Genomic DNA, 14,886 nt, shown 5'->3' on the forward strand with positions numbered 1-14,886 from the left:
TCTCTCTCTCTCTCTCTCTCTCTCTCTCTCTCTCTCTCTCTCTTTCTCTCTCTTTCTCTCTCCTCTCTCTCTCTCTTTCTCTCTTTCATTGAATTGTTACCTTCTTGGGGACAGGGAGTTTGTCATCTATATTCTTTATTTCCCAAAATGCCTCATGGGTACTTATAAACACTTACTTTGAGCAAGTACAGTACTTGGGGATAAAAAGATACAAATATTAGCTAACATGAATAGATCTCATTTACTATTTGCCAGACATTGTACTAAGGGCTTTACAATTATTATCTCATTTGACACTCACAACAACCCTGGGAGGTAGATGCTATTTTTATCCCTATTTTACAAATGAGGACACTGAGGCAAATAGAGGTTAAGTGACTTGCCTAGGATCACATGCCTAAGTGTCTAAGGCAAGATTCCAGCATAGGTGTGGCTCCAAGTCGAACCCATTATACAATGTAGCACCTACTTGACTTAAGAGGATAATGGTACCAATAAACTACATCAGGCATTTAGAAAGAAAAAAAAAACAATGAGGTCTTTAACAGTTTTAATTTTCTGAGAAATAATTTCCATGTCACAATCATAACCAGGGAAGAGAATAACTAGGAAGAGACAGTAGAAGAGAAATCTGAGTGCTTGAATGAAAGACTAGTTCAAACAAGAGGGAGTTGGATTTGTGGGGCACTGGGGTACTCTCTCTGCAGCAGATGGGGAATAATACACTAAGCTAGCTGAGAGGGTAAACAAAGCAGTGTCATGGAGTTTAAACTATCGAACAGAGGAATCTATAAAGAGGCCAGCAGAGAGAGAGGAAGGAAGAAATGAGCTAAAATAAACAGATGGGTGGACAGAGAAAATATTAAACACTAAGACAGATAACTTAGGCCCTAAGAAAAAAAAATAAAGAAAGGAAAAAAAGGAAAAAAACATATTGTGTAAGTAACTGAAGAAATGCTGTAGGGAAAGCCAAAAAGGTAATAAAGAGTCCTCAGATGGCAGTACAGAAAGTGTCGGGGTGTGTGTATGTGTGTGTGCCCATATCCATCCACCAAGGGAGTGGGTGGGAAATAAAAGGACAGGCAGAGAAGTAGCAAAATGATATGTATATAGAGAATTTGATATTAAAGGCAGCTAGGTGGCACAGTGGATAGAGGCCTGGGCCTAGAGTCAGGAAAACCTGAGTTCAAATCTGGTCATAGACACGTACAAGCTGTGTGACCCTGGCCAAGTCACTTATCCTCTGCTTCAGTTTCTTCAACTTTAAAATGGAGATCAGAGTGGTATCTGCCTTACAGGGTTTGTGTGAGGATCAAATCAAATTGAGCTACTTGTAAAGTGCTTTGCCCAGTGCCTGACCCATAAAAGAACACTTAATAAATGCTTATTATTCCTTTGCTTCCCCCAAAGTAAATTATTGCTCTTTTCAAATGGATCAGTAAAGTATCCAGGTACTTCAGGGAGGGTCAGGAAAAATGGATGCAGGAATAGTAGGCAGCGTGGTATAGTGGAAAGAAAGAACATTAAACTATAATTCCTTTCCCACAGTGATTGCTCCCCTCAATGATGGCTGCTGAGCCCACCAGGTCATGATCTGTGGAGCTCTGCAGGCAGGTCCAAGGCTCATGGAAGTCTCCACTCACCCAGTTCTCAGGGCAGGTAGGAGCAGTGGTTTGACTTGCCTGGCCCATGGCACCTCCTGTTTCTCTTCCAGAACGCTTTTGTTGTTTCAGCTAGGCTATCTTATCTGTGCTATAGATAGCAATGGTTGGCTCCTTTTCCATAGGAGTTAATTACTTGGATACTGGTTTGGGGAGGGGAAGGGGGAAGCTGCTGCCATTCTTGGGGCTCTTGTTTATATCCTCCTGTCAGTGGTGGTTGATCAGCAGTTGGTATTGGTGGTGACAAGGTAGGGTCTTTCTCCACAGGAATTGTTCTCAGGGATGTGCTGGTGATTGTTAAATTCTCAGTGTGAACATTTACATCTTGGAAATTGGAAAAAGCTACAAATCAGTACTTGTTTATTGTTTTGTTGGTTGTCTAGACTTAATGTAATAGAGGAAATATCAACAATGCAGATCAATATTAAATATGTTTTTAGAGACAGCTGGTTGTTAAAGATTACCAGCATACCACTGAAACTGATCCCCTAATGATACCTGTGTGGTCTTGGCTGGAAGCAGGACCAATAGAATAGAAGGCAATGCCATTCTCAAGGCTTTTGGGTTCATGGTCTTGGGCTAACTCTATCAGTGCTGGGGGAGGGTGATGGAGGTGGTGGTCCTCATGATTTGACTTGTCTGGCCCATAATGCTTTGAAGCTTCAGCTCAGTTGGCTTGTCTGCCCCAGGATGCCAGTTGATGGGGGTGGCTGACCTCTTTTCCACAGGAGTTAATTTGCTAATGATGGCTTTGAAGGCTGAGATGAAAGTATATGGGGTCTGGTAGGGAGTGCAGTTCCTCCTGGGGCTCTTGCGCTTATCTTGGGTCAACTCACATCAGAGCAAGACTCTTGTCTGTAGTGCAGCCAATATAAGATCATTTGCCCTTCACTTGAAGTCATTTTCTGAGAGCTAGTAAGGGAAACCTACTACTTTTTAAGGTAGCCCATTCTATTTTTGGATATCCCCAAATTATAAGAAAGTCTTCCCATATATCAAGGCAAAATCTGCGTCTGTTCTATCCACTACTTCTAGGTCTGTCCTCTAGGGTGAGGCAGAATGTCTAATTTCTCTACTACCTGATGGCCCTTCAGATACTCTAAGACAGCCAACATGGTACTATATCTTCTCTTTTATACTGAAAACACTCTAGCTAAGTGAGATGTAAGAAGCAATTGCTTTAAGAAGTGAAGATGAACATCTGAGAAGAATTATAATAGATCAAATTAAACAATAATAAATTGAATAAGGGGGTAGTGAGAATTTCTTACAGTTCATTTATCTTATCACAGAAAGCAATATGATAGGAAAGGTGATAGAAGAAACTTTTAAAAGCTTACAAAAAGAACAAGACAATATTGATGAGGACTTTCAGTTCCTCAGACATAAGCTGGTATATGTTAAGTGAAAGAAATAAATTGAATAACAATTTTATAGATATAGTAAATAACAGTTGCTTTACTGAATATGGAAAAGAAGAAATTAGTTGCCATAGCAGATGTGACAAGAGGTGCTGTAGCTGCAGGCTAAGCAGAGTTTGTGAATGACTCCCTTCCTCTCTGACCTTGGGTACGACACTTCCATTAAATTCTGAGCTCCTTACTTGCAGGGACTTACTTTTGCTTCTTATTGTATCCCCAGCACTTAGCATAGTGCCTGGCACATATTAGGGGCTTAATAAATATTGATTGATTAATTTATCCTCTCTCTTGTAGTAGGTATGTAGTATAAAACTCGATCTTTCAAATCAGGGAGCATTTTCACTGGCTGTCCCTCATACCTGGAAAACTCTTCCTTCCTCATCTCTGACTCCTGTCTTTCCTGGCTTCTTTCAAATATCAGCTAAAGTCTGACATTCTCTAAGAAACCTTTCTCAGACCTCTTTAATCTTAATGTTTTCCCCCTATAATAATCTCCAATTTAATCTGTATGTCTTTTCTGTTTACATGTTGTTTTCCTATCAGACTGTGAGCGCCTTGAAAACAGGAACTATTTTGCTTTATATCACCATCACTTAGCTGAGTGTCTAGCACATAGTAGGTGCTAAATAAATTTTTGTTAATTTAATATTATCGCTTATTTTATTTGGCTCCTAAGAGAAGCATTGACAGAAATTTAAAGCTTCTTAAAATATGGTACATAAGAAATAATGATGCATTCTACTATTTATGCATGTTAGCATTACCAGATAGATTAATTTATTCATTCAAAAACTACTTATTGATGGGGCAGCTAGGTGGCAAAGTGGATAGAGCACGGGCCCTGGACTCAGGAGGACCTGAGTTCAAATCCGGATCTCAGACCAGACACTTGACACTTAATAGCTGTTTGACCCTGGGCAAGTCACTTAACCCCAACTGCCTAAAAAACAAAATAAAACAAAAACAAACAAACAAAAAATGAAACAAACTACTTACTGAGCATGTAATATGTGCCTAACTATGTACAAGATGCCATGGGGGGAGGGGTGTGAAGAGCAAAGAAGTATGACTAGTCCTTGCCTTCAGAGGGCTTACAGTCTTATCTGGGACAAAAATAAAAAGAATAAACATGAACATTTAAATAATAAGATGAGGCAGAATTATCAAATTGAATGGCATAGAAAATAAGAAATATAAGAGGATAGACTGAGATGAGCTTGCCAGGTTCAAGAGACACTCTATAATATATTTTGGTAGCATGAGTCAGTGTTTTGATGGAGCAACAGCTTCCATTCAGCATCACTGAACCTTTCTAGTATTGCTATTTATATTTTCGTGTAGCAGGCATTACAAATATTTCTCTTCCCAGTACAGGGAGATGCCAGGGAATGCTCACCTCTTTTCCTCTTCCCAAATGCTTCTAGAATCAGCTTCTGGTCATTTAAATAACCCCACCCAGTTGTTCCAAGGCAATCACAGTGGACTCTGAAACCATGGAGAACTCTCCTAAGCCTCTACCACTGTGGGAAGCAGGGACATGGATAAAAGATACACCACTGAGGGGCGAGGGTAAAGTATGACCTTTACCCTGAGTAAGCACGACATTGATTCCCTAGACTCAGCTGGGAAGGCCAAGTGTGTTCCTGATCCTGATCATTGGCAAGGTTTGATGAGGCCCAAAGTTTCAGGGAAAAAGTATAACTTTAGAAATGAAGGTACTCTGGTCTCAAACTGTATTTTGAGCATATTTCAATATAACGTGTTCTGCCATGACAGGAATTTTGAAGTCCTCTCCCTTTTAGCAGTGGATTTTTACTTGGTGTCCATGAACTAATTTTTTTTAAATCAAATGAGATAATATTTGTTTAAAAAAAAAACTCTTTAGCACAATGCTTGGCTACAGTAGTCACTATATACATATCTTGAAAAGTATTTCGATATAATCAGTTCCTTTTATAGTCCTATATATTTCATTTTGTTCATTTAAAAATATTATTCTGAGAGGTCCATAGGCTTCACCAGACTGCTAAAGGGAGTTACAAGACACATACAAAAAGGTTAGGAACTCTTGCCTTATCGAGGGACAAGTCAGAGAACCAGTTCCCTGGGAAAGGAAATGCCCAATGCACCTGTGAGTGGCTAAGAAGATCCATGGGCAGGGAAAGGGAAGGGAAAGAAATAAGGATTTATATAGCTCATACTAAGTGCCAGACAGTGTGCTAAGCACTTTTACAAATATCAACTCATTTGATCCTCACAACAACCTTGGGAGGTAGGGGCTATTATTATTTGTATTTTACTGTTAAGGAAACTAAGGCAAATGGAGGTTAAGTGCCTTGCTCTAGGTCAGACAGTTAGGAAATGTCCGAGGTCGGATTTGACCTCGGATCTCCCTGACTCCAGACCCAGTGGGCCTGGGCCACCAGCTGCCTCTATAGTGAGTGATGTGCAAGATGGGACATTGTATAGACCAGCAGAAAAAGATACCAGCATCCACTTGCTCCACACACCTTACACAAAGGCTGTGTTGCCATTATTATACTGGCTCAGGGTGAATTTTATTGACTGATGTTACTTTTTTCCCCTAGTATCCAGGAAGTGCACCTCTTACTCATGCCAACACCAGATTAGATACTGATATTATCACTAGGGAAAGTTTAAATTATCAGAAAGATGACAGTTCAGAGAGGGGGCTATAGTGCTACTGTCCTAGAAGAAAATTTCCTTCTCAATTGGTTTTATATCTCAATTCCACAATAAGCTTTACGGCCAAAGAATTTAGAACTTTCTTGGGAATGGCAGTGTTCTAAGTAATTTCCAAACTGTTGATTTTGGGGAGCAAACAATGTATTCAACAGAGCGTCCTAAAAGTCCGTTTTGGAAAATTTGCTATTTCTACAGGACAAATTAGTGACCGTTTCTTCCCCTTTTATCCACACTTAAATCCTGAACCCAAAAAGGTGTCTTGTATATGAGGAATTGATCTTCTAGAGAGTTGCTCGTGTAATCTATAACTCAAAAGGGTCTTGCAGACCATCTACTCTCCAGCCCTCTTATTTTATAAATGAACAAATTTTGACTGTAGTGGTTGTCACCTGTTCAAGGCCACATAGGTAGGGAGTGGCAGAATGAAGACTACAGCCCAGGTTTCTGGATTCTTGGTTCAGTTCTCTTTCCATTATGCCATATTGTAGTCTTTGATCCCTGAGGAATGGACTAGTTTATTCTATTTATATTCTACTCAATTCCTCTGAACCTCTTTGACTCTGCTCTGAAATCAATCAATCAATCAACAAGCATTTATTAAGTGCTGAGTATTTGCCAGGCACTCAGTGAGGTGCTAAGGGTATAAGTACATAATTAATCTCTTGAATCCAGTAGGATAGGGGTTGTTTGAAGTCACAAGTGATGTGTGGATGCCAGAGGAGGCCAAAGTACCATGGTGTAGTGGATGGACTGCTGGGCTCAAAGCCAGGAAGATCAGACCTAGATTTGAATCCTGCTTCAGAGACCTGCCATTTATGTGACCCTGGGCCAGTCATCTAATTTGTCCTGGCCTCAGTGTCCTGATCTGTAAATTGAAGGGACTGGATTCAATAATCCCTGAGGCTCCTTCTACCTTTTAATTTAAAGCTGGATCCTTTTCAGTTAGTTAATAATAATTTATTAAGTACTAAGTGCCAAGTACTGTGCTAAGTGCTGGGAATACAAATAGAAACCTCCCCAAAATGGGTTCTGCAATCTCAAGGAGGTAACATTCTAATTGGGGAGACAATATGCATAAACTATGTACATGATATATATATATATAAAATCATGTACATTATATATAATACACACACATATATGATATAAATGGAAGCTTACATAGTTTCAGAATGGGGGTAGGGGGGTATATAGGAAAAGGCCTCTTTCATGACATGAACTTTGAATTGAAGCTTGCAAGAAGACAGGAAGACCTAGGGGCAGAAGTTTGGAGGGACAGCATTCTAGGCATAGAATTGGGAGATAGCTTTATGCATGAGGAACAGCAAATAGGCCTGTGTCACTGCATCATAGAAGAGGAAAGAGGAGGAGTAAAGGGTAAGAAGACAGGAAAACATTTTTGCCTTTACAGTGTTGTTATTTTCTAAACTGATCTCCTGGTTCTGCTCATTTCACCTTGCAATGGCCAACCACAATTCTAGGGGACTGATGATGTATTCATGCTGCCCCTTTCCTGACAGAGACTAAGTGATGGAATCAAAAGACAGAATGAGACATAGATATTTTAGACATGGTCAGTGTGGGAATATGTTTTGCTTGACTATGCATACATGTTACAGAGGTTATGCTTTTCATCTTTTCTTTCACTGGAAATTGGAGGAAGAGAAAAGAAATGCTTGTTAATTAAAAGAATAAAAAATAGAAGTGAAAACAGCAACAACAAAAAAGACTGGAAAGACAGGGAGGGACCAAGGTGTGAAGGACTTTAAATACCAAAGTACTTTATATCTGATCCTGGACCTAATAGGGAGCTATTGTTGTTTATTCAGTGGAGGGGTGACTTGTGCTTTGGCAGCTGAGTGGAGGATAAATTGGCTCTATGAAAACACATCTACCTTTCCCTTTCGAATAAAAATGAATGAATTTCTACCTCTATCAGATGCCACATTCCTGAATTTGGACTATAGGTGAATGGGACTCTGGAGATCAGGAAAACTTTGAAGGAGCCAGAAAGTATAGTGAAAAGAGCACTAGATGTGGAGCCAGAGACGTTGGGTTTGAATCTCAGCTCTGCTCTACCTGTAGGATCTTGGGGAAGACAACTGGCCTTTCTTGGTGTAACTTAGTACGCTCACCTGTAAAATGAAGGGCTTGAACAGATGACTCCCAAGGTCCCTGACAGCTCCAAATCTATAATCAATTAGGTAAATAACCACTTGCCTCAATGCTTTTAATTCTTTATCCCCTCAAGGGACAATTGTACCTAAAATGGATGAGTAGTCACCATTTCACATGTTTCATATCTACTTCCACACTGCACATTACTTGGGCACAATATTTTTTCAAGATCTGATAGCAAAAGGAATGTGGTCAGCCTCTCTGGTTGGGAACAGTGGTTAGTAGGACTGCTCCCCACTAACAATGAAAACAATTCCCTCCAGCAGAAGGTTCTTAGCAAGTCTGCAAAGATGTGGTCTCAGTTCTGAAATGTCAGTCATTAATATTTTTTCTGGGGTTTCTGTAGTTTACTACACTGTATATTTTGTTCTGGACTGAGCTCTAAAGTCAGATTCTTTCACTGGGGGATTGTGAAGGTGTCTGACTTTCAAAAAATTGGGTTTCATCCTTTCGATTGTCCAAACTTGTCTTCATTTTTTCCCAGTCCTTCACTTTCATGTCTCTATCAACTCCCACTTTCTGAACTTTCACTTTCTACGATTTATTTACCTCTTTGTAGCTTTTATTTCTAATAGCGAAGTAGCAGTCTTACTGCAAGTAGAGTCGATTCTCTCCCTTCTTCAAATAATACCAAAACTCTATGTGAAAAGAGAATAGGACTGAAAAATCCCAGAAGGTCAAATTGCCTTTGGAAGCAGTTGACTCTTCCTTTGTTAAAAAATATAAATAACTTTATTCTTTGGGATTTCTTATACACAAGGAGAAAGTAGACCAGAGATTGAGAGTGTACTTAAAGGAGCAGGAGAACTCCTAATTTATATTAAAAAAGAGATTATAGAAGTTTCTACTAACTTAAAAAAAGACTGTTTTACAGTAAAAAGAAAGTGTTTTGCAAAGTACTATTCTTTGTGGGTTGAGGCTAATGCACAACAGTTTCTGGCCCTCCCATCCCCATCAGTATGCACAATTCATTTATTTAATGGTACTGAAATGATTTAATGGAAGTTCGGTCAGGGTTCCTAGAACAAATAAATTTTCTTCCAACCTGTGCTTTTTGTTCCAGAGAGTGTCTGAGACTCTAGGACTATAAAGCAGCTAACCTTAGATAAGATCAGAGAGACTCATCAACAGAAGGATATTTAAAGGAGGATGACTCCTTCAGACACAATAACTCATGAAAACCATCTTTTAATTTATAGAGGAATTTTGATTTTCTTTCAATGAAAGGAGCACTCACAATGACAAAAACACTGATCCTTGACCATAGCTAACTGCTATGCCCTGAGCTAACCTCTGGGAATAGAAACAAAGGCAAAATACAATCCTTGCCCTCACAGAGCTCACATTCTAATGGGATAGACAAGAAGCAATCAATTATGTACATATAAGATATATACAGTGAAAATGGGAGGTAATCTGAGAGGAAAGGAAATAGAAGTGGAAGGAATGGGGATACTCCCTCTCGGGGTATTCCCCAAATTGCTCAGACATGTTTGCCTAATACCAGGTATCAAGTAGGGGAGGGGAGTACCCTGCAAATACTGTTATCGGTGAGCTTCCACCACTGTGCTTCCCCAAAACAGTCTATAGACAAAATTACTTCTTAGCAAAGAAACTTACAGCATTTTCTCCCACTAATATGCACAGTATCCCATCCATGAGAAGAAGGGCACAAATTTAGAGTAACAACAATGTCAGTGAGGCAGACATGCAGGGAATACATGTGGCCAATGTTACTACCTTGGTACTGTAGTGCCTAGAAGTTATTTTTCTTCTAGAGGAGTCCTCATAAAGATACCCCACAGCATTTCTAATATCAGGTTAGCTCAGTTCTCAATTTCCAGATCCAACTTCTTCTTAAGTCCACAGAGCTCATCCTCGCTTCCAGAAGAATAACCCCTCAAAGATGACTTCTTTGAGTGATTACCTTTCTGCATTCCTGTTTCTCTGCTCCCACAAATGTGCCTCAAGATGCCAAATAGGGTGTCTCCTTTCGGGCCAGGAGTTCCATTGCTAGAGAAAATTCTCTCCTTCCCCTCTGCAAGGGTCTCCTTCCAGGGACAAGACCTATTTTTTAGCCCAGGCAAATATCGTTGCTTTTTCTGATTCACTTAGGGAAAAGTATTCTCCTTTTACAAAGAGATCAAGTCAAGTCAACACCTTGCAAACACATGAACAATTCATTACCTCCCTTATCTACTCTTTGCTTTCAGTGAGTATACCAAATATGGAAAGAGGGGGAAACTAAATCCCCCCTCATATTTTGAAAGGCATAGCAACAGAGACAAGTCTGATGATCTCCCTGTTTATTAATGTCAATTGAGGCATAAAACAGAGATATATGCTCACCAATGGTGTTTGCCACTGTCATGGAAGAAGGATTCACTTGAGCAGATTAGGTCCTCCAGATGCTTTTGTTTTTGGGTGATATTTATGATGATTATGTTAAGCCCTGGATAGTCCACAACTGGAATATTGTAACCAGTTTAAACTATTTTGGGGGATAATGAGCTCCCCCAACACTGTATAATCCCTTCTAAGGGATTATATAGACAGGATTCATATTTTGGGTAGAGGGTTGGATTAAATAATCTTTGAGGTTTCTTCCATATTTGCAATTTTGTGGATTTTAATAGGCCCAGCTACTTTGTGCTATAGGCAGATGATGGCAGTTTGGGAAGTACAAAGTGTTAAATAAATGCCAGTAATGATTATGCAATGTGACTGGATTAATAGCAGGACACATCCATGTGTCTTTTTGTGAGCTTACACAAATCATTTCAGGTTAATGAACACTTGGAACATTACAACAAGCAGTTCTTTCTGTCGGGGGATTTGCTTTAATTTCGTTACCTTGATTTTTGGAATGGGCTTCTTGGGAACAAAGTAGGATTTTTCCAGAGGTGACAAAGCTAAATTTTGCTCCTTCAGTTTCATCTTGTTCTCTGCTATAATTTTTTTCCGCAGCTCAAGGTAAGGCCCGAAATTTGGCAGTTTCTAAAGTAGAAACAAACAAACAAGAAATCATGTTAGCTCTTTATGTAAGTTTGAATGAATTACATTTATAAGCACCCTCCTAAACTCTAGGATATAAAAAGAAAAAAGTAAGAGTCTCTGATCTCAAAGAACCCACATTCTAATATGAAGAAACAACAGAGATAGGAGATTTCAGCTACATACACACAGTTACATACAAACATTAAGAAACATACATATTAAGTGGGCTGTGTGTTTTGGTTTTGCCCAACCTACACCGAGAGGCAATTTGGCATCCTGAATTCAGGTTCTCTATCTCATACATACTAAGTGACCAAGGGCAAATCCTTTAAACTCTCAATGCCTCAGCTATCTCACTAAGATCCTAAGTTGTAGGTGATAATGCCAATCTGCAATCTGTGCAAATGGAATGAGTTTCCAAGTCAAGTGTTTTACACAATGATACAATCACCCATGTTGGACAGTTACTCTTCCATTGGTTTCCTTATCTGTAAAATAATAGGGTTGGACTGAATGACTTCTAAGGCCCTCTCAGCTCTAAATCTATGGTGCTGATGATAAGTTCTGATATAGCCTGAGGTGACTGGTCTTCTAAGGATCAGATTTCATTTCTACTCACAATAACAACCCTAATCCCTGTAGCCGATATTCATGCATTATTAACTTAATACTAATGATGATCACACAGTTATACATTTTATAAAATACATGGCACTGGAACAATCAATCTATTCATTTAAAATATTAACGGAGCTTTTGCTTGGTGGTATTTAGACGAAGCACTCATTAACAGCATTTCTATGTCTTTTGGATTTGTTTTAGTATCAAGAAGGGATACCCACAATCATTGACAAAAGGATTGGTCAGCGTTCCAAGTCTTGCACCCTGGTAACAAAAGGAGTCTATTGAAACATTCAAAGCCTTATATTTGAGCTTTATTTCCCTTCTTTGCCCAATTCAGTTGAGGAAAATAAAGGTGTATTAATATGCTAACAAAGTTCAAAGACATATCTTGCCCTGTTAGCTTTTTAGAATGTAAATATTTTCTCTGAATTAGAAGAGGAGCTCGGCACTGGCTGGAAGAAGATTCACCATGCCCTACCTAGTAGGCTCTTAAAAAATACTAAAACTCCTAGCCCTGGAAGAAGTCAATACTCAAGTCAAGAAGCTCCTTCAAGTAGCATGACCCCTGGCACCAGAGAAGAGAGCCAACCATGGCTTCAAGGGAGAAACTGGGGTGGGAGCCCAGCTGAGTAGCCTGCCCACTAGAAAAACTGCTTCCAGGGGAAGGGGGAAGGAGGGAAGGGTTTAAGCATTTATAGAGTGCCTACTATGTGCCAGGCACTGCACTATGCACTTTTTACAAATGTTATCTTGTTTGATCCTCATAACAACCCTGAGAAATAGGTGCTAATATTATTAATTATAATAATTATTACATAGGAGAAAAGTATGAGAGTATTTTAAGATGAGAAAAAGACATTGGAGACCTGTAGAATGAGAGCTGTGAGTTGCTTTACTACCATCTTACTCTTAAGTTTGTGACCATTCTTCCTACAAATATGTGTATTTGTAGAAGAATGGGACTCAGATTTAAGGCAGAGAATGTTTTGTAACTTCATTATCATGCTATCTTAGTGCCTTTGCTTTTTTCTGATTGTCCATAATGGCTGACTATTAATGGTAAATTCACTGGTAGGAACTCATGAACTATAATTTTAGGAGTTGGGACACAGAGAGTATCCTTTGAATCTATGAGGATGATAACCCTCCAATCCCAGCCAGGGACATTCCATAATTAGAGAGATAGGAGGGACCTTGATGACCATCCAGTTCAGTTTCTTCACTTTACAACTGAGGAAACTGAGCCCCAGAGTTGCCCAAAGTCACACGGTGAGTGTGTTGCTGGTAAAACTGGGATGCGATTCTGGATTGCCTGTGGCTGCCTGCATACTGCCTTTCTCAAGGACACCATGCTGAATCATTATATGTATTCCTTTAGTGATCATGATGAATGTTGATTGTGATTTCCCAGAATAGCTAAAAAGGAAAGCAGTAAAAATATCGATTTCTGCATACAGAAAACAACAACTTTTTTAGTTCGCATAAAAGATGGTGAATATAGAAACATACAACAGGAAACAGATTCAAATGGCTGCATCAGTATTCAAGATTACACACATACAGTACAAAGCCTCAAGGTTCTTCCTTTGTGCTTTCCAAAGTTCATTTAGCAAGAGACAAGGTTTAAGGATCCACTGTGCTTCCAAGAAGAATGCTAAGTAGTATCAAATTAACACAATGATGCACTTAGTTCCTTTATTATTCCATAATTATTTTTTTCCAGCCTGTCCTTACCCTTTCCTACAACCTTTGCTCTTCACTTTTCATGGCAAATATGGGTGTTGATAGACACCACTGAATTCCAAATGTTTTGTGTCACTGCTAACTTGGAATTGCTAGGGCTACGTTAGAAGATTGCAAAAACATTTTCTCACTCCCATAGAATAAAGCCCATTTATCTAGCTGATGGAGGTCTGGAATACTGCAATGCTCCAAGGTCATCCTGATCTCTGACCTGGCAAGTGCTTCACTGCATTACACTTGTTTCAAAACACTGGGCTTCATTCTCCAGACATCGTAATGCCCCAGGAAAACGAGTTTTCCAGTTCTCCAGAGCCCTTGATAGAGTGGGTAAACTAATATTCAACCATGGCCCACAATCAAACCAAGCTACAGCTGAAATTTCAGTACACAGTTTATATGGAAGGAGCTTGTTCAAGTGTAAATATCTAAGATTGTTACCTGGAAGATTAATGCATTTCAGTGGAATGAAGAGGTGAAGGTAGTGCTAAGTGGAAATAATGGCATCAGGGCCTATTGGACTGGTATACAATTAAGTCTACTCTCCATATCATAGATTTAAAAAAAAACACACTTTATTTTAATAAGATTTTTTGATAGCTTTAGATTTAATTATAACCTTTTGGCCTCCACTCCCAGGATTGAACCCTCCCTTATTACAAAGAAAAAAATAAATAAAACCAACTAAAACCTATGTGACCTTTTACCCCAATAATTCCCCCCCCACCAACTTTCTGCAAAGAGGAGGGAAATATATTTCATTATTTGTTTTCTGGGACCAAGATTGCTTATGAGAATCAATCTGTTTTAAATTTTTTAGACCCCAGTGAGGTGTTTATAGTGGTAGATAGGGCACTGGAATTCATTAGTTATGGCATCATGGACAAGTGACTTCATCTCTCAGAGTCTTGGTTCCTTAGCCTTAAAACGGGTATAATAACAATGCTCATCTCAATAGATTATTGTAAGGAAATGACTTTTTAAATTGGGCCTGTTAGTTCATCAGCATCAGGAACTTCCAGTGAAGAAACAATTCTCCTCCAAAGCAGTTCTGCAATTTATAAAGGAACACTGAGAGATCAAGTGGCTAGCCCAGTGTCCCATAGTCAGGTCAGAATGACATCCTGGGCCACTCACTAAACCAATGTACCTCTTGAGAAAAATGCTCTACAAATCTGTGCAAATGTAAGTTATTATTGCTGTTTTCCTGAAATATTTGAGTGGAGGGGGGAGGGACCATTTTACAACTACAGTCCAATAAAATCAACTGTAGATAACTTTTAGTTCATATAAACATGGTCTTCATAGACCATTATTTATTTGAATGAATCCTTCAATTGGAAGTCCATTTTGGATTCGTTAGGTCAGACATTTTGTATACAAAAAATGTTCCTGGAATCCAGTCAGCACTTCATTAGGTGCTCAAGACATGTCCCCAGGATCTATCTATCTGTCTATATCTACATGTCTCCTGGAGACATTTCTATGTCTGTGTCTATATCTATATCATCCATCTATCTATCTATCTATCTATCTATCTATCTATCTATCTATCTATC

General features: G+C 39.1%; 1 protein-coding gene across 1 annotated transcript in view; it reads right to left on the reverse strand.

Moving 5' to 3' along the window:
- Nucleotides 1–14,886, reverse strand: part of DPYD (dihydropyrimidine dehydrogenase) — a 1,024,364-nt gene that overhangs the window by 11,921 nt on the left and 997,557 nt on the right. The window contains exon 21 of the mRNA XM_027868249.1: nt 10,820–10,963. Within this exon, the coding sequence (XP_027724050.1) occupies nt 10,820–10,963 (144 nt within the window). The remainder of the gene's footprint in view (nt 1–10,819; nt 10,964–14,886) is intronic.

This window comes from Vombatus ursinus, unplaced genomic scaffold (genome assembly GCF_900497805.2).
Source record: "Vombatus ursinus unplaced genomic scaffold, bare-nosed wombat genome assembly UNPS02014787.1, whole genome shotgun sequence".
Taxonomy (NCBI): domain Eukaryota; kingdom Metazoa; phylum Chordata; class Mammalia; order Diprotodontia; family Vombatidae; genus Vombatus; species Vombatus ursinus.